Source organism: Nothoprocta perdicaria, unplaced genomic scaffold, assembly GCF_003342845.1.
Source record: "Nothoprocta perdicaria isolate Ctin4 unplaced genomic scaffold, notPer1 scaffold_34, whole genome shotgun sequence".
Classification (NCBI taxonomy): Eukaryota; Metazoa; Chordata; class Aves; order Tinamiformes; family Tinamidae; genus Nothoprocta; species Nothoprocta perdicaria.
Genome location: NW_020455577.1, coordinates 1,492,753 through 1,512,239, shown reverse-complemented (window position 1 = coordinate 1,512,239; position 19,487 = coordinate 1,492,753). Strand labels below are relative to the sequence as shown.

The 19,487-nt window shown below is 54.8% G+C and overlaps 2 protein-coding genes across 3 annotated transcripts; one reads left to right on the top strand and one right to left on the bottom strand.

Annotated features, from left to right (window-relative positions):
• The first annotated feature begins 1,961 nt into the window (after positions 1-1,961).
• Positions 1,962-7,983, top strand: RGS4 (regulator of G protein signaling 4). Of its 2 annotated transcripts, XM_026043750.1 has the most exons (5): positions 1,962-2,110; positions 3,859-3,963; positions 4,830-4,891; positions 5,906-6,072; positions 6,572-7,983. In XM_026043750.1, the coding sequence occupies exons 1-5, from the start codon at positions 2,067-2,069 to the stop codon at positions 6,821-6,823; spliced, it is 630 nt and encodes a 209-aa protein (XP_025899535.1). In that variant the 5' UTR covers positions 1,962-2,066; the 3' UTR covers positions 6,824-7,983. The 2 variants fall into 2 exon arrangements, with proteins under 2 accessions (XP_025899535.1, XP_025899536.1); XM_026043751.1 differs by lacking the exon at positions 5,906-6,072 and having other exon boundaries at positions 1,987-2,110; positions 6,572-6,642.
• Positions 7,984-10,150: 2,167 nt separating this feature from the next.
• RGS5 (regulator of G protein signaling 5) lies at positions 10,151-17,994 on the bottom strand. Its single transcript, XM_026043749.1, has 5 exons — positions 17,886-17,994; positions 14,857-14,967; positions 12,409-12,470; positions 11,995-12,161; positions 10,151-11,800 (listed from the first exon to the last, which is right to left on the bottom strand). The coding sequence occupies exons 1-5, from the start codon at positions 17,927-17,929 to the stop codon at positions 11,639-11,641; spliced, it is 546 nt and encodes a 181-aa protein (XP_025899534.1). The 5' UTR covers positions 17,930-17,994; the 3' UTR covers positions 10,151-11,638.
• Positions 17,995-19,487: the final 1,493 nt, after the last annotated feature.

The window sequence follows — 19,487 nt, the reverse complement described above, 5'->3', positions numbered from 1 at the left end:
TCTTACCTCCCCTGCATGTTCCTTTGGCACAGGACTTGTGTGAGAAAGGGAGAAGGGATGCAAGGGCTTTTATGGAAAGCGTTGGGGCAGGGGAGAAGGGGCAATAAGCCAGGCAGCTCAGCCCAGTCCCAGGGGCCCCTCTTTGCAGCAGGTCGCCTGCACACCTGGCTATTTTGCTGGGCTGGTCCCAAAGCACAGACAAGGCACAGTGGGAGCGAGAGGAACAGGTCTCTGTGAGCAAGATGGACCTGGGGAGGAGCTCGTGACAGGAGAGGCCGTCTCAGCTGCACATCCTCGCAGCTCCCACATCCTGCCCTTCTCCATCTCCAGCCACACAACGCAGCCACCTCCCTCATGCCGGGGTGCACCCCAYAGCTCAGAGAGGGGCAGGGACCAAGGCAGGAGGGTGACAGCCTCGGGGAGCTTGACTGTGGGCAATGACCACAGGAGCAGCATCCCCTGTGCTCCCTGCCTCCTCGCACAGCTGCTTGCGGGTGAGGACGTGCAGGGCTGCAGTTAGCAGTGCTGATAAGAGAGAGCGCTTTGTTTTAGGCCCTTGTCTCAGGCTGGATCTCCTAGGCCACAGTGAATAATTTCCTGGCGTGTACTTAAATGCTCCTTAGGTGTTTTTGTCCTCTGGTTAGGTGTTATTTTAAGGCTGAAGCAATGTTTAAAGGCCTATAAAATCGTACCGGCCCAGCAGAGTGGCACGAAATGCTGTGGCCAGTGGGAAAGTTGGGAGTTACTTGGGATCTTCTCCCTGCATGGGGCAGCAGCATGGTGAGCAACATGGATTGTCCCCTCCAGGGCCAAGCCTGTGGGGCCAGGAGCCCTCCCTGCCTGCCCTTAAGGCTGCCACGTCCTCCTGATGGATACCCCTGTGGAGAAGGAGGGAGGATGATGCCCAAGATCTACGGACCCGATGGACAAGATCTGGGCCCACATGCTATTTTCAGAGGGCTAAGACTCCACTGCATCCTTCCCCATGGAGGCAAGGGCAGCAAGGCCTCCTTGGACCCTTCCCATTCCCAGCACAGCAGCAAAGCACCTGCCCAGGTAACCGGTGTCCTTCAGTGCACAGCAGGCTCGGAACTGCCAGTGATCCTCCTGGAGCAGGCACAGTTTTGGATGTGCTTTTAATAAAYGATCTCCCATTAGGGACCGGTATGTCTGAATGCCAAGGCTGTGGGGCTTGAGTAGAGGCAAATGCAAATGGTGAAGTAAAGTATTGCAGTGATACCAGCACATGCAGAGCAGCCACGTTCTCAGCCTCCTGTCCATCCACTTTCCTACACGTGTCCCTGCACAGCCCTCACATGCAGGTGTGCTGGGATGTGCCGACACACGTGTGTCCTGGTGCTCTGCCCCGCAGAGCGCTGACCTGCTCCGCAGAGCCGCGCTTTCAGCATCACCACCACGGGTTCGTATCCCCACGGCTCTAAAATAAACGTGGACAAGCTCCTCTGCCTGGGGATTTTCCATTCTTGTTTCCTTGGAGCTCTCCTTTCTGCCTTTGTTGGCATTATGGCAGCCTTTTGTGTTTAAAATCCTAGTTTCTTGGGTGTTATTTCTTTTTTCCAGACTGCTTTAAATAGCAGGCGAAAACGGGTGAGGAAAAAAACCTGCAAAGCTCATCTCACTTTCCAGATTGCTTCTCTGACCCTTTTCGCTATCTTTGCCCCCCCAAATCCCCTTTGTGCATGCACCCTCCCAAGCTCAGTAGTACAGGAATGTCTCGGGGGCTTTTTCTGCCCCCTGGATAGATCCTCCCGTGCAGGCAGCCAGCGAGCTTCACCTCCGGGAAGGTTTCAGTCCCCCTYGGTGCTTTGTCTTGCCTTAGACGTCACCAGCTTCCTCCGGGGTGGGCAAAAAGGGGATGGGTGCTGCAGCAGAACTGCCTCCTGACTGGGTCACAGCTGCTGCGGGGCTGGCTGCGCTGCGCTATAAAACAGAGCCAAGCGCAGCTGTCTTGGAGAAGAGACTGGATCTGCAGCCGGCAAAGGACCCGCACGCAGCCTCCTGCTTTTATTTTTTTCTTGGAATACAGCGCTGACCTTGGGAGCAAGATGTGCAAGGGACTTGCTGCGCTGCCAGCCACGTGCTTGAAAAGGTACTGCTTATTTCAGAGCATCTGTTGTGGGGCGTGAGACTCGAGATGTGCTGGTGGGCTGCTTTGTGTGTGAAGCAGGCAGCTTTGCCTCTGATTCCTCTGTAAGGTTAGATACAAATGGTTTGTTTCGGGGCTTTTKTAAATTATTTGGACTTCTTATTATTTTCCTATTAGTCAGAAACAGAATTGCATGAAGGTTTTGTTCTGAGCTCTGGTAATGCTAAGCCCACCATTAGAACTGGCAAAAAATGCTGCTTTCAGCACTGCTGTATTTTGATATTCTGCCTGCTGCCGCAGTCTCTGCACTCCCCTTCTTTGTCTCCCCCTCCGCCTCCCCCTCTTTTTTTCCAGCGGCCAGAGGCAATTGCCTTTTCTCCGTTTGGAGGGGGATGCAAGGTGGACGTGTCACTCAAGTGGAGGGTTACTGCCCCAATGCCAGCCCTGGAGCAGGGGCTGAGCCTAGCAAGTTGCTGGGCTGCCGTGGGCTCCGGCTGCACCCGGCAGGCCCTGGGGTCCAGGCTCGGGTTGGGCTCTCCCTGTGCGGCGCTGCTGCAGGGTCAGGGGACACCTTGGCGTGCTCTCRCCTCAGGGAAGATTTCCTGCTTGTGGTGACTTAGAAACAGCAGTGGAAAAAGTACCACCCCTTTCCCCCCACCCCAAATTTGCAGAAAACTTTGATAGTTTAAAAAAAAATAGATATTTAAAAAATCCTCAAATTGCCATTTTTAAGCTCTGTGCAGGCACCCCTAGGGTTCCCCGTGTCTCYGAAAACTGCAGCAGCCACTCGCAGTGGCAGTGTCTCGCTTCCTCGCGGAGCAGCGCGGATTTGTTGCCAGCACCGCAGAGCTCGCGCCTCCCCAGCACCCTGTTTCTGCCGGCTTGGGGCCCAGCTTTGCCCTGCTCGCAAGAGCTTTGCCTGAGAGAAGCTCCTTTGCTCTCAGTTCAGTGAGAGAGTCTGAGTCTGCTCAGGTTGTTCTAGGCGCTGCCCTGCAGCACATCCCGGGCACACACCTCTCAGCAAGCAGGAGGGATTAGCTGCCACCACCGATCTTAAATGGAAAACGAAGCCCCGGGGGTGCTGAGAGCACTGCCAGTTGCATATTTATATTGTACGGCCAGTCAGCACTTGGCCTGGTCGTGCTGYAAAGCAGAGCAGAAGTAAATGTGCATCCTCCTACGAGCCTGCGTGGAGGAAAGGGTAACGTGTGGTCAGTGCGAGCTGGATGTTGGGCAGATGCGGGCTCCTCGCCTGATCTCGCCACACAGTCCTGCTCCTAACGCACTGCTTCCTTCCCTCTGCCTCAGTGCTGCAAGGCCTGGTTGTTGCTGCAGGCTGGTGAAGAGGTGGGGAGGAGGCAGGGACAGGAGGGATGGATGATGAGCGTATGAGAACCAGGCATTGAGAGACACATCACACCTACAGAACGTCAGCACCTGCCTTTTGCACTCTTTTAGTGGTACCAAACAGCAGGACTACTGGAGCTCCTCGCCCTCTGCCATCGCTTCCCTCAGGCTGAGGACCTTCTCAGCAAGAAGCCTGAGCTGTTGAGAGTGAAGAATGGCTTTTATTTGACCACAGTGCTGGCTTTGTAACAGGAATTCAGACAGAGGAGTGAGATGTCAGCACTGGTATCACTAAGTGTGAGCTGCATTGGTGTCAATGAGTCTCTCTGAAAGTGAGTGAAGAGGCTGCCAAGGGAGTTACAACACTTAATCTCCATTTAATTCTTGAATTGTTTTTATTGCAGTGCCAAAGACATGAAACATCGCCTGGGCTTCCTGCTGCAGAAGTCAGATTCCTGTGACCACAGCTCTTCCCAGGGCAAGAAGGAGAAAAGCCCCCCTGCTCAGCGGTAAGAGCAAACGTGGCTGTGTAGTTAGGTGCAGGCCAGCTGCAGTGTGCTTGCTGGCTCCTTCCTCCAGTGAGCTGAACTTTCGGAGCGTTGCTGCAGCTTCCCAGCATGTGCTGAAAGCCTGGGTGTTTGGCTCTAGTGTGGGCAGTAATTCTCAAGTATTGAAGATGGCCCTTTTCCAGGAAGACCGTTGGCCTAGAGACTCCCACCGATATTCTTGTGATTCAGAACATGTGCATATGGAAAGATTTGTGCAGTCTCCTGCACAGGGGAACGAGGCCATCCCAAAACCAAAAAAAAAAGAGCAGCTCATCGAGTTATCGCTGCTCTCGCTGTGCTGCAAGCAGATGTTCTTCTCTCCAAGGAGAACTGCAGAGGCCAAACACACAGCTGAAACACATGAGCCTTGGGATGCCACCTTACCGTGGTGGCACCTCCTCATGGTAGACGGATGAATTCAGGGTGTGCAGATGTGGTATATGGTAGTTCCTCCCTGTTCTCTGTAACCAGTGCTGTTCTGACAGATTAAATAAATCAGACCCTTTGGAGCTTGCTAACATGACCTGCAAGAGCTCCATACCCCAAGGAAAGACACGGTCAGCCGACAAAGTTCCCAACTGTTTTTCCAGGAAAATCTCCTTCCAGCCCCCAGCTGGTAACTGGGAATGCAAACTGGAATTTCTGTAGATAAGCTCTGGGACCCCATGAGGTCCTCTTCAAACCAGGCAGGCATTTCCTCCTTGGTCTCATGTGTATGAACAATCATGGAAATGACTTAGTAAGGGTGCTCAACACAAAAAAATCAATCTGTCCTTTCTATGTTCCCTTTAAACCTTCTCTATATATCTCCCTTTGTCTTCTTTTAGGGTTAGCCAAGAGGAAGTCAAAAAATGGGCAGACTCTTTGGAAAACTTGATCCATCATGACAGTAAGTAGAGCGGGCCCTTCTGCTGGAGGTGTTGTCGGGGAGCGGGTGGCTGAGCAGTCCCYGGAGGTAGCATTAGACATGACTTCTTGGCAACAAGACATCTGTCTCCTGGCAACACACAGGAGCTCCTGGTCACCCAGGCCATGGGAAGGGATGGTGGAGCTTGTCTGATCCAAGGAGTAACCACAGAATATTGTGTATGGGGCCCCAATCTACCACTAAGCTGTTGCTTCAAGGAATTAGGACAATTCCAGTTAGAAAATGACCCTCTAGCCAAGGCTGTGTGGGGCAGCTCCACAGGCTCCTGTGCTCTTCTCTGGCCTGCTAGCAAGAGATAGGTCAGAGCTTCAGCTGATGATCTGCTGCCCCTCGCGTGTCTCGTTTCTCTGTGCGCGCGAGGGGAGAGGAGCCCTGAGCGACGTGCGGGGCTGCGCGGCTGGCGGCAGCGCGCGGCCCCTCGGGGCAGGCCAGGCTGCCTCCCCTTCCCTGCTCGCACCAGGCCGCGCTTCCTCCCTCCCGCCTCCCCAAGGGCCTCCATGGAGTCCTTGTGCGAGCTGCTCTCCAGAGGGCCAGGACCTCAGCGCCCAGCAGGTTAAACAACACACRGAGAGTGGAGATGTTGTTTCCAGCTGACGGCATGGGAGACTTCGTCTTCCCATCGCTTGCGTCCTTGAGGTTTCCTTCATGCCGTTCCCATGGCCCAGCACGTTAGTTGTCTCTCCAGGGCCTCCTGGGGACACATGATTTGCATGTGTTGTCCTGGCCATGACACTGAAGGTCGCTGTGTGGGAGCAGGCAGCTGAGGACCCACGCATGACTTCCCTTGGGATCCCCTCTGAAATCCAGCTTCCCTCAGCCCCCATGAGCAAGGAGGCAGCCAGGAGGAGCTGCTTGTTCTGCTCCCGAAGGGACAACCAGCACTGCTCTTTGCTGAGGTGTTGGAGTTCAAAGGCACTTCCAGTCTTGGGGAGCACCAGTCTGACTTGCTCCTGTTTCCCTCTGAACAATCTGCAGGAGGACTGGCTGCTTTCCGGGCTTTTCTCAAGTCCGAGTACAGCGAGGAAAACATTGAGTTCTGGGTCAGTTGTGAGGACTACAAGAAAACCAAGTCACCAGCAAAGCTCAGCCCCAAGGCCAGAAAGATCTACAATGAGTTCATCTCTGTGCAGGCAACAAAAGAGGTACGTGCACCATCTCATAGAGAAGGTTCTTGGGCACATGTCACCCTGAACCAGGTGAGAAATACAGGGAAAATAAGGGTTTGGTAGGTTTTTAAGAGTTGAAGGGAGCTGCTCCTCTTACCATTAGCAAGGGAATTATGCCATTTTCATTGTTTTAAAATTAAACTCGGACAGAAGGGAGTTTGGGTAATGACCAYGTGACTATCTCATGTACTGAACTGGGAGAAACCCTAGAGGAAGAAGATTCCCCACTGTTCTTGCTGCTCCCATGCAATTACCTAAGTTCATTGGCTGACTGCACCCCAAAGCACGTGCCTGTCCCTGGCAGCTGGCTGCACGGATTCTGCCAAGACTGCACAGTGTTAAATGGCCATTTCTGACCACCACTGCACCTCAAGGAGAGCCTGAGCACCCGTTGTGGGAAAACACTTGGATTCTCCCTTCCTTATGCTAACTGCTTGTGGGGCAATGCTGTTTATGCTGTCCTTCTGGCCTGCAGGTGAACCTGGATTCGTGCACACGGGAAAAGACGAGCCAGAACATGCTGGAGCCTACGCTGTCCTGCTTTGATGAGGCTCAGAGAAAAATATTCACCCTCATGGAGAAGGATTCTTACCGCCGCTTCCTCAAGTCCCACTTCTACCTGGACTTGGTGAGCCCACCTGCTGCTGGCTGTGGGCCTGAAAGCTGCAAAAGAACCCGTGCTCACAACTTAGACTGCAACTCTAACATCATCTCCCAGTGTGCCTGAACCTGCAGCGCGCCCGGGGCAGGCAGGGCTCTTGCAGGAGTATACGGCAGCAAAAGCATTCATTGGCATGAAGCAGCAGAGCTGTCTCCAGTAGCTGTCTAATATCCCAGTTGTGTCCCATGTCGTGCAACAAGCAGCATTTGTAACCCCAGCCAGGCTCAGGTTGTGTAGCAAACCCTCCTGTGACTCCATCTGTGTGGGAGCCCTGGAGTCTGTTGGACATGAAAGCTGGGTGAAATCACCGCATGTCTGCTGTGTGTTTGATGTGCCTCACGAGCCCRGGTGGGCTGGTGCTGTCGGGAAGAGGTGCAAAACTCAGACCTAGCACCAGCTGCGAAGGGTCCAGACGTGCAGTGTGGCCATGAGACACCTAGAAAGGAGCAGAGGAAAGAGGAAGGCAAGGGAAGCGTTGGGGACTGTGATCTGCCCCTTTATGATCAGCACGAGCTTTGGGACTTTCTCTGGACCTTAGCTGTTCATATAGCTCCCAAATTCCCAGGCTTTCAGTAGTATTTGCTCAGAAATTGAGCTGTGTTGTGTTATACTGGTCAGACTTAACAGCTCTGCCCTGTCTATAAGGGACACCAAAAATTCCTAGGCGAGCAGACAGCTTCCCTCTGTCCTCACAGCCCAAGCTGTAGGAAAGCCCTGCTCCATGGCAGCTTTTCCCCCTATTTAATCTAATTTATGCCAGTCAGGGATCTTTCTTAGGTTATTTGATTGGGATGGAATCACTACCACAGCAACTAAGAAGGGGCCATGCTTGGAAATACTGATCCTGAGTGTTTTTATGTGAGTCTGTAATTCAGTAGTAGTGTTACTCTTTTTTTCTTTTCGCTGCAGAAGGTAAGAGAAACGTGCCAGTCTCCTTCCTGCTACTCTGCCAGAGGGCAGTCTATTCTTTAATCACTGTGGTTAGATGGGGCTTTGGCTCAGGGGCTTTGGGACCTGACTGTGACCCACACTTGGAGGCAGAAGGAGCAAGTGCCGGGCTTGCCGTGTGGCCTGGAGGTGCCAGGCACTTCCAGGGAGCAACTCTGCTCTGGGCAAAGCAGCAGCTCCTGCTCTCCCCAGCACGTCCCCCTTCCTTGGCTTGGATAGAGCTGCTCTGACAACCAAGTGTTCCTCACTCTGCATCCCAGTCTGGACAACGCTTCTCACACCGGGGTTTTGTTGTGGCAGGAGAAGGTTGTAGTTTTCAAAGTAGGAACTTCCAGGCCCACAGAGAAACATCTCCTTTAGTCCTTGCTTTGTTTTGTGTTTATTAGCTCATACTGAAGCATACCAGCATGCATGTTGAGCTAGGCAGCAGAGAGGCTTGCTAAGGATCTCGGTCAGCTCCGACCTTGCCAAGCACGTGGCTGTGTTTTATTTTCCCCTGGTACCCTGGACTCCTGGTAACTCTTGAAAAAAAATGTATTGATATTTAATAAGAATAATAATAATAAATAAGAATGAATGCATTCTAAATAAAAGGTATTTGCATTAGTCCCTTCTAAAATGTTGTTCTGTGAACCAAAGACTGTGCACGGTATAACTCTCTGACCCAGGTTACTTTAAAAAGTGATTTTATACATGGTGTCACGCCACGGTTGTTTAAAATCATGGAAGGGTGGAAGAGCCACTATTTGCTCGCTAGGAAACCCCGTTGCTGTTGGTTATTTCCGATCTCTCAGTTTTGGTTGTATTGGGTGGAGGGCTCTGGGCTGCAGCCCCAGCCCCAGAGCGGTGCCGTGAGCCCCGTTCCCACAGGGAAGCCTTGGCCCTTGCCTAGCAGGGTGTTTCCCTGGCCAGGGCTCCAGCCGGGAGCTCGTTTTAGGAGCAGCTCGTTTAGGAGCAGCCACGGGCTGCTCTTGGCTGCAGAGGGACCAGGGAGGGCTCTGGCTCAGGCCCCCACGGCAGGGAAGAGCGGTCGCACCTTACTGCAAAGAGACAAAATAAATGAATAGTCCGGCACCGTAGTAGTGGGAATATGTTTATTATATCAGTTACTGAGTGGTACAGGAATATGAATTAACAACACAACCCGTTCCTCAGTGCACCCCAATGTCCTCTGTCTTCACCATGCAATGGAGTTCTCTCTGGTGGACATCCAGTGGGGSAACTTCAGACTCAAATCTAATGGCCCAGGTGCGTAGGGTGCCGGATCCCGAGGTGACTGTGGCCCGGTCCTTGGCCACAGCAGTCGGCATCCTCCAGGCAGGAGGCGTCAGTGCGTGGCCAAGGTGCGGGGCAGGGTCTGGGCGAGTGCTTGGACTTGCTCCCAGAGGGGAGATGGGAGTCACTGAATTAGCGGGTATCACCGAGCAAGTAAAGCCCGCGTGGCAAGGGGGTGKCCCCGTGGCCCCGGGCAGCAGCCGTGCTGCAGCGTGGGGTTGCCTTGCCCCACGGCAGCGGGGCACAGCCCCATGGTCTGCACCCGCGGCTCTGCAGAGCACGGGCCAGGGGCGCCCAGGTGGTTTGCAGGGGCCTGTGGGGAGGAGCACGCTCATGTTCGTGCAGGGGAGGCCGAGGGGCACGTGCCAAATCCATACAGGCTTGTCTCTGCAGCGGAGCTGAAGCCCCATCCCCTGCTCTGCACTTGGACCAACGATTCTGTGGACATCAAGGTGCTGACAGTAGGAGTGGGTATGTATGTGTGTGTGCTCATGTACCTCTATATGGTATAGATACGTATCAGTATGCATACGGTGCTCATAAATGTGYCTAACTTGATAACAGCAAGAGTGGAAAAACACACAACTGCCCTGCCTGTGATCGTCGGTATTGACTCGCCCCGCAGCGCCCTCGGAGAGCCCCGCGGCAGGGCCGGGCACCCACGCTGCCCGCGYGCCTCTGCGGCCGCGCACGAGCCGCAGCAGGGCCTGGAGGGATCCCAACCGCGCCGGGCGCTGCTCCAAACCCGGATGAGCTCCAAACCTGGACAAGCTCCYGCGGAGCCGCGCGCTCGTCCCACCCGCCAGCCCTCGTGCCCAGCGCCCGCCTYGGCAGCTCTCCCACCTCTCCCCCTCTCCCTTTTGGACACCTACGTAGCCAGACGCTTCCTCTCCGCCCTGCGCGGCGCCCTTGCACCTCGTGACACCCTCACACAGCAGTTCGCCCTTCCGTGAAGGACTTCTTTGGCTCGGTACTGGCTCTCTACAGGACTGGCACTGGCATTAATGGTGACACGGATGAGAGTAACTGAAATGTATACTGCACTGCTAAGTAAAAGGGACATAGAGGAGTGGTCTGCAAGGAAGCTGCTTGGGTTTTGCATTTCTGCGAGCAGGGGGAGCGCGAAGACGCTGAAGCCAGGCTTTGGTGGCAGCGCTGCGTGGAGACGCGGGGGCGGCGACACAGGCCACGGGCAGGTGGCCTTGGGGCACGGGGGGACCCGCATTACACCCAGCCCAGCTCCTGCCCATCGCACAGCAGCCCGGGCCGTTTGCAGGCTGCAGCGGCGCTTTCTTGCCGGTGTAAGAGCCTATGCTCACCACCGGAGATGCCCAGCGAGCGCCCGCTCAGCCGCCCGCTTTCCCAGTCCGTTCAGAGGGGAAATGAAGCCCTTCACAGCGGGCACTGGACGGAGTCACCTTCGTCTTCCCTCCTGCCTCCCCAGCCCTGCTGGAAAGCGCTTCCTGCAGCCGGGGATGTATTTTTATTCATCCCCGTGGCGACAGCATGTAAATATTTGGGGATGCTGGGGTTTTGATGGGATTTTTTGAGTCTTGAAGAAGTTGGCAAAGCCGCTATTTATGCTGTTGCCTCTTGGGCCGGGGCTCATGATTTGTAGCTTGCAGACTGCAGCCTGCGGGTGGCTTGCTGGCCTCAGCTGCCTCCTGCAAGCACAGGCACATATATCTTGGATATATGTTTGCCTGCTGGCTGCACCGGGGCACACACACATGGTCCGGCAGCTCATCCCAGCGACTCCGTGCTCAGAGCACAGGGATTCTCGGCGCTCCCATTGGAGCACTCGCCAGCTGGGACTGCAAGGAGACCCCGCGCTCTCTTCCAGCCCGCAGGCAGAGGTGGCACCTTCAGTGGGCAGAGCGGGCTGGATCTGAGCATTCTCCAAGGACTGGTCTTGCTCTTAGCTAAATAAATGCCCTTAGCTAGTCTGAGTCCTGGGCAGCCTGGAGGAGCTTGCAGAGAGGAGCAGCTCCACCAGCCCAGCAGAGTTTGCCATCTCTTCCAGCAGACGGGCGGTTGTTTTTCATATTTCAACTCTTTTCTTTTTTTTTTCCTTTTTCTGTTTGGAACTGGATTGGGATGCTTCCAGTCAGCAGCCTTCCCACCCTCTTCCCCCCAGCACAGTTTCACTCCCCCATCTCATCCATGGCCCTGTTTGGATCTGTGCCTGGACATGGCTCTGGCATCCCAGAAAAGCTGCTGGAGCCAAACCAGCAGCACGGGCAAACCTGGCAGAAAGAGGGCAAGAAGCATCGTGAGCCGCTTGTGCTGGGGGGAAGCAGATGGAGGAGCAGGCAGGGATATTGCCCGGGGGAAATCTCAGCCTCAGGACCCCCCAGCACCGCTCAGATGGGGCTGAGCCACTGCGGGCTGCYCAGCTGCTTCCAGAGCCACCACCTAAAGCTGGGGGATGTTCACCAGGTGGTTCTGCTAATTCATCTCCTTTGATGAGAAAGGACAGAGGCTACAAGGGAGGGATCTCTATGGGGGAGTCCAAAGCCCTGGGAGGGGTGTTCAGCAGCGCTCCTGGATGCTCTAAGGGGTGGCACAGGAAAGCAAAGCAGTGAGGAGCAGAGGATGGGGTAGGAGGGAAGCGGTGGGKTGGCCTTTTGGGGGGCCTCGCCTAGCCTGGCCCTGTTGCTACTTGACCAGCTCCTGATAAATCTCCGAGCGCACGAATCTGGGCAGGGAGTCCTTTTCCATGAGGGCAAAGATCCTCTTCTGGGCCATGTCAAAGCTGCTGGCTGACGGCTCCACCAGGTTCTTCATGGTCACGGCTTTGGTGAAGTGGTCGATGTTCACCTGTGACCGGAGTGCACGTGTGATGGTTACTCTGCCTGTCCAGAGYGGAGGAGATGGGCATCTGCCCAGCCCTTCTCCCACCAACAACCAGGTTGGGGTTACAGGGAGCCAGTGAACCTGCCTGGCTTATTTGGGGGGACAAATCCATGACTGCAGTCAGGCACATTGGGGGAACCYAGGCCGGGAGCACTGACCTCCTTGGGGGCCTCGGTCTGGATGAACTCCTCGTAGATCTTCTTGGCTTTCTCCGCCATCTTCACAGGAGACTTAGTTCTCTTGTAGTCYTCACAGGCCACCCAGAACTCGATGTTCTCCTCGCTGAACTCGGAGCGCAGGAAGCTGCTGAAGCTGGCGAGCCCGTCTGCAGGGAGCGTGGACATGGGCAGGGAGCCGGCCCAGCTGGACACGGACGCCRGCCCAGGTGTGGGGTGCCTGTGTCCCTGTCCCCGAGGGTTGGTGTGGAAGGGCTTTCCCCGGGCCAGCTCATCCCTCCRCCAGCACCTGCAGCCCCAACACCCCTGGGGTCCTGCTGTCCCTGAAACTAGTCTTGGAAGGGGGAGAAATGGCCCACCGAGGCGGAGGAGCCGCCGGGCAGGACATGAACTTACAGGTGTTTTGCAGGAGCTTCTCGAGGGAGTCGCGCCACTGCAAAGCCTCCTCCGGYGACGGCCTGAGGGGAGGAGAGGAAAAATTGGTCGATTCTATTTATTCTCTTGATAGATAGGTGAGGTCTAGGAGGTAATGCCTGCAAATTCCCACAGGACGTTGAGGAGGGATTGTGAGCAGAGACAAGAATCACTCTCAAAAGGACCTCCTCTGTCATTAGCGGCAGAGGCACGGCCACACACCACGCTCCTGCCCCACATCTGTGCACATCTGGAGGGCAGGACGCCTCTGGGCACCCTCTCCTAGGTTGCAGTGGGACTCGCTGTGCTGCCCTCACTCGATCCTTGGTTTTCACTGGCATTTTGTATCAGGGGAGTGTCCCCAAGCCTCCCATCACGGCCGGTGTCACAGTGACGGGATGAGCACCTCCCATCTCTGACCCCTCAGCAGTCTCCCGAGTGGCCCGAGCAGCCTGTCCCCATCAGGACACGGGCTCCCGGCTCAGCGGGAAGGAGGACAGGAGGGTTTTGGCTGTGTCTCCTCAGGGCCACGGCTGGGGTCAGCTCCGCTCCACTCCCATGGCCTGGTGGCCTCATTCCCACATCCCACGCAGGACAGGACACTGCTTCCATCCTCCCCGCGAGCGCTTTCTAGGCGCTGTGCACCAGAGTTTTCTGTCAGAGAACGTTGTCCTGMCCAAGCCAGGCATGGCCTTCAGAGGCTGGAAACCATGARTGGTGCCTCCTACTTAGAGCAGCAGAAGAGCAGCTCTTCTCCATCTTCCTCACAGCACCTGAGCCAGGAGCCTCCATTKCCAGGTCAGAAAACAGGGAGCATGTTCCATATTCGTGGTGATTATCCATTCTGCTTGGCCCGCTCTTCCTCTTCCCCAGGCACCGGCTCCAGGTGAGCTTGAGGAAAAGCACTTCACCACAGTGGCTTGATACAATCCAAGAATCCAGCTTTCCTGGAAACTACATAGCTGAATGTCCTGGGGATCATATTAACCGAGCCTGAGATGCTTGCTGATGGATGATAGCTGGGCTGAGCAACAATAAAATTCTGGAGAAAACAACTCCTATGGCTAGCAGGCAGGGAGCATGTCCGCTGGTTTCAGCGGGGACAAATAATGGAGACAAATGTGTCTCCTTCACAGAGACATCTTGGCCACGGCAGTGACGGAGCCAGATGCGCTGTCCTGCGGTCACTCTCCCCATGCCCCGCCTYGGGCAGCTCTTGCTGGGTGGGGATCCTGCAGCCACTTTCTATGTTTACTTGAACATATGTTCTGTGTTTACCCGCACCCATGTTTACCTGAAAGCCCAGGCTTTTGGTTTACGTTAGCAATCTTATTTTGGAGAGTTATCATTTTAGACTAGCACTGCCTGGAGAAACTCACCCAAGAGCACCTGAGAGAGAACCTCACCTGCATGATCTTATCTTATGTCTGTAGCACCAGCTGGCCTCCTGGCACAGAAATCTCCTACCCCCAGAACCTGTGGAATGACAAGGAGAAGGAGATGCCCTAAAGCGTAGCCCAGCTGAGTCCAACGGCTGCCTGGAAGAGCATCCAAAGGAGCCGCGTGTTCTCCAGGGCCATGGGAGAGGTTCGGTGGCACCCCGCACCAGGAGATAGGTGTAGCACCGGTTATCTTGAGAATATCCTAACCCCTTTCTGCCTAGGGGCACTTGAAGGAATGGGAGMAACTCCCGCCGGGAACAGATGCCCCCTCAGGAGACCCCATCTGCATTTGTGGGGCTGTGTCATGTCTTGGCGTGCTGGTAGATCTGGACAGCCTAGATGCCACGCTTGCTGCTAGGCTGGAAAAATCCTCAGCTACCATCCTACGTCTAGGAAGGAATTCTGCTTTTAGATTTAAGCTGAAGTTTGCTTATTTGGTTTGCTGGTTTATTTATTTGTCTAATTGTTTAATCCTACAAACCAACTGTTCCTCTGCTTTGCTCTTCTCTTAAGCCAGCCTCACACTGGACAGCAGAGGATCGTGATGAAAACACAAGGCAAGGACATGTCATCTTCACGGAGTCGCTCTGAAGAAAGCAGTGTGTGCAGGGAGCTGTGTGTCTGAGGTCAGAGACACGTGGCTGACCTGAAGCCACCACCCTGCCTCTGCACGAGGAGGCTGAACAAAGCTGACGGTGGCAACGTCACRCTGACCCCAGGCAAGTGACTCAGAGACATCTAAGTGCCTTGCGCCTCTGGACTAGCTTTTATCGAATGAACGTGAAATCTCATCAAATGTAAATTGAGTTTTCCCRAGAAATCTGGTTTCTGGCAGCCTGTATTGCCTGGCATCGCTCATGMGGCCGTGACGCAGCTCTGAGCGCGCGCCCCGCGCGCAGGCGTGAGGAACGTGCCACGAGCCACCTTCCACAAGGCACTGCCGTGCCTGCCCCGGCCAGCTGCAGCCACGTCACGCGGGGGTACTCACTTGTGGGCTTTGGGCGGCTTCTCCGGCTTCTCCGCGTAGGGGATGATGAGGTCAATGGCCGAGTCAGGCTTCTGGAGCAGTGTCCCTAACTTGGTCTTGATCTCCTTGGCCCTGCGCAGGAGATGAAAAGAGCTGGTCAAGCAGGGAGGACACTGACCCCGCTGTCCCTGAGCCCCTCCTGCCCCCAGGGCAAGACCTCCTTGCAGTCCCCTGGGGAGGAGAGGAGGCTGGAGAAGCCTCYAGCAGGTTCCTGCACGCGGTTAACAGCTTTTGCAGAACAGCACCCGCAGGGCTCCTGGCTTTTTGGCTGGCAGCTGCTTGTTCTTGCATGCCTTGCTATGTCTGCTATTCTGTTTCCATTCCTTTTTCTCCTCCCCTCCCATAAAACTGCCTCTGTGTTTTGGTTCCCCCCTTGCTGGCTCTGCCGGGGAATCCAGGGACCTGGGGCCGGATCCTGGCTAGTGCCTTCCCCGGCCCCGCAGCTTTCGCAGGAAATCCCAGTGTCTCTGAGGGCATCCCCTCTGCTTCTGGCTTTCCAGGAGGGAAAGGGCAGCCTCTGCTGCTTGTTTTCCTCAGTAAATGTCAGTGGTTTCAGGGACAATTTCCGTTGCTTGCGCTTCCAAGAAAACTTGCATCTGGCCTGGAGAGACCGGGCTCTTTGGTGGACGGTGATGAGGTCCCCATGCTCCCTCTTCCCAGGAGATCTCCAGTGTGGGATGCCACYGTGCCCCATAGGTCCCCATCCCTCTGAAGATGTGGAGAGCCCTATGGCAGGGAATCCCATGGGGTCACCTGCATCCCAGACATCCATCATCTCCCCAAAATCCTTGGCCTTGGTGCCCCAGTGAAAAAGGATGCTGCACAGGGGCTTGTTAAATGAGAAGCAAAGGGGCAGTGGTGAGGGCTCAGGGCTAGCAGGAGGCAAGAACTCCTTAAGGACACCATCCCGGAGCCCTCAAGGAGATGCATTAGCAGCTTCCAGACAAGGCTTCAGGAAAGGCAGCTATAAATAAAAAGATCTCCTTCAAAAAACAACCCCGAAACTATGTCCGAGTGAGAAAAAAATGGAAAGGACCATAAACTGTGGAAGGTTAAGTGTAAAAACATAAGCAAACAAGCCAAGAAAAAGTCTGAGAAACAATTTCCAAAAGGCATTAAAAGAAAATATGGACCCTTTCAAACACATCAAGAGCAGGAAGGCTGCCAGGGGAGGGCTGGGAGGAGAGCGAGCTTAACAACAAAACAAAAAAGGGAGCTCAAAGAAGTTAAAGCTGTAGTTTAAAAAAAATATATATGCCTTTTTTATGTACTTCTGGTTTGCTTTCCTACAGAAAATTCTTGGGGGATATTCCCCCTGGAGAAAAATAAATAAATAAATAAAAAGAGTAGCCAAAAGAGTGGCCAAAAGTCACCCCAACGTGCAGGGGTCTCCAGGCAGACCCGAGGCCTGGAGGATGGAGGCGCTGACAGGTAGAGCCTCTCTGACCACTGCTGCCGTATCCGAGCTCGGGGAGGTGCCGAATGCAAAGACGCTCATGGATAGAGGTTGCAGGGCAGACTCGGGGAGCTATAAAGCTGTAAGGCTGATGCCCATACGGACAAACGGGTTGCAACTGTAATACACAGCCTTGGAGGACACATGCACAAATATGGTATATTGGAGAAGAGTCAACATAGYTTTGGCAGCGGGAGGAGATTCCTCAGAAACCTATGGGCCCTCACTGAAGAGGCCACCGAGCATGTGCCGTGGAGAGACGCGGGAGATACCAGCCCTTGGGTTGCCGGAGGAGCTTGGACAAGATCCTTGCTTAAGCAAGAGCCACAATGCTGCAGGAGATTGGGGTGTCTCATGGGTGACGAGGTGGGAAACAGCAAGGAAAAGGCAGTTAAAAAGGAAAGGGTAGGCAGAAAAGATGTGTTTTCCTGCATGAGTAGCATTCCTATGGGAATGTGRACCTGAACCCTCTTATTTAATGTCTCATAGGCATGGGGTAAGGGGCTCATGGGCAGGCAGCAGGGGCTATATTATCCATGATAATTTCTCAAGGACTGATGTGACTGATGGCTTGGGAAATCTCCCATAGGACTATATAAAATGATGTCCTAAGCTAAGGTACTTTTCAAGAGCGAGAACATGGGTACACAAGAGAGGCCTTGAAAACATCATTGCAATAGCACTGAAAAAAAAAACCAAATCCTGTGTGAGAAAGCAGGAAGAAAGATGAGGAACAAGCAAAGAGGATGAGGAAAGCAAGGAGGAACATTATATCCTCAAACAAATCTGGTTCACCCACATCTTGAAGAACGCTGGTGTAAAGCCTTCAGCTCAGAAGTCCATAAGAGAGTAGGAAAATGTTCAGAAATGGGCCACAAAGATGAGACCTAGAAGAGCTTGTGCTCGAGAAAGAGCTAAGCATCTAGGACTCTTTGCTGTGAGAAAGAGATATGCAAGGAGGCTACAGCAATGGATCAAAAATTTGAGATCAAGGCGGGTATAAACAGCAGTGGCTATGTGGTTCACCATAGAGCTTCCAATCCATGAATCCATGAACCAATCCATGGAATAGGATTAGCCAGCAGCACATTTAAATCAAAGAAAACCAGCACTTTTACCTTAAAAACAGCAACAACCACAGAACCCATAAAGACTCCATCTTTCTAATGCTGTGATCAGCAGGGCAGCTGCGAGGCCTCCAGCCTGGGACATCGCTGGGGACGTCCCAGGTGTCCCCGTACCAACAGGCCTGCGTGTTTCCCACTGCCTCCCCAAGGATAAGGATGCCAGAGATGGTGGGTCCTGAATGCTGAGCTGCCCACCTGCCCTTGCAACCCCGAGCAGCCCTTGCAGCCCTCCTGCCACCAAAGCCCCCCGGCCACCTCACCAGCACGGAGTGACCCTCAGCAAGAGGSACAGGAGAGCACCGACCTCAGGACCTGCAGCCTCCCTGGGTGCTGGCGTTGGACTTGCCGCCCTGCGAATCCCCCCTGCCCTGACCACGGCCCCCAAGCCCCGCGGCGCCCGCGCTCACCTCTCCAGGCACGTGTGGGGCAGCGCAGCTAAGCCCTTGCACATCTTGGCACGCGGTGACTCCTCCGGCTCCAAGGAAAAGCACGGGAGCTGTCGGACACAGGCGTCTCCAGCTCTGCCGCCAGCCCCGCTCCCGCTTCTCCCGCATATATAGCGGCTGGGAGCTGGAGCGCGGCCAGCGCCGGGAGCAGTGCCGGCCCACAGCAGCTGGCCCCAGAGAAGGCGGCTTCTGGCTTTTGTTTTGTCCTCCTCAAACACACMCGGGGGGAAAACGCTTGTTTTTAATTCCTGGGGTGAGATCAGGCACTCGAAATGCAGCGGCCGAGCCACAGCTTGGGAAGCACCAGGGAGCCCAGGCACTTGCCCCCCTCTGACACACCAGGCTCCAAAGCAGCACTTAGGAGGCTCAGGTAGAAATGTCTATTCCTGGGGGATTGTGACAGAAAAAKATGTCACTTTCTTCAAAATCCAAGTGCTTAGGAGAAGGTTGTTGCTTTGATTTTAGAACTGGGGGGTCCCATCCTTAGCCATCTCTTGTGGTGATGCCCACCAGGTCACAGCCCCTTGCACATCTCATGTTAGCCCATCGTCCCCAGTGCAAAACTCACTCCCTGAAACTCCCGGACCAGGGATCACCTCCACGTGAGCAGGGAAGGAGCATCGGGGATCTGCATAAAACTTATTCTGGGATATTTTAAGGGGAACTGTGGGGAGGTGCAAAACTTAATATTCCAAAGCCACACGGAGGCATCCTCATAGCACATGGATRGGCTTTGACCAGGCGAGCGCCAGGGCAAGTCCATCGGCGTGCCCAGGCTGGGCTGGCAGCAGGCTGTGCTCCTGCTTCAGCCCCTGCCCAGGGCTGTGCATTAGCTGAGCGCACCTGAGGGCAGCCCTGGTACCCGGCGCCTTGCCCGGGCAGGAAAGGGCAGCGGGGAGGCGCAGGAGCGATGCTGCTCGCAGCCAGGAGCAGGACTGTGCCCAGCAAGCCATGGTGCTTGAAATGATGAGCTCGTGTCAGGCTTCCAGGCTCGAGTCAGTCGTGTCCTTGACTCCAAACGAGCCAGGGATCGTCTCTAGCCCCAGGGAGTGCCAGGCGCAGGCTGCCCTGCCRTGGTGGGACTCATCGCTGACGCCGGGTCACCAGCCACCAACCAGCTCTAAAGCCAACAGCTGAAGCCCAGTAGTTCCTAGCACTGTGATTGAATTAGGGAGGGTAAAGTGAGTTATTCTGGACACTTTCTTCCTGGCTCCCAGCCTGCTGTGACAGCCTGTCCTCTGCAGCGGGGAGAGCAGCAGTGCTGAGCACAAGGAGACCCAGGTGTCCTGGCAAGTGGTATTACAGGGTGAGGTCTCTGCTGGTCCCTAATGACACATTATTAGTACATGCTGGATTGAGTTGGCAGAGAAGGACCAGGGAATGGCATCTCTTGGGGTTGACCCTATCACTGCCTCCAGCTGGGGAGAGCAACGGGATGGGGGCCAGAAGCTCCCATGTTATGTTAGGACCCCATCCTCCAGAAGTCACACGCTTTCTTTATGCCACTAGTTCACAGGTAATCCCCCCTGAAGAGAGTGCCATGAACACTAACACCTCTAATGC

Bases quoted from the DNA above. Each gene is read 5' to 3' on its own strand.
- RGS4 (XM_026043750.1), top strand. From the start codon at position 2,067: ATGTGCAAGGGACTTGCTGCGCTGCCAGCCACGTGCTTGAAAAG. The intron at 3,964-4,829 runs GTAAGAGCAAAC...GTCTTCTTTTAG, and splicing joins AAAAGCCCCCCTGCTCAGCG to GGTTAGCCAAGAGGAAGTCA. The intron at 6,073-6,571 runs GTACGTGCACCA...TCTGGCCTGCAG, and splicing joins CTGTGCAGGCAACAAAAGAG to GTGAACCTGGATTCGTGCAC.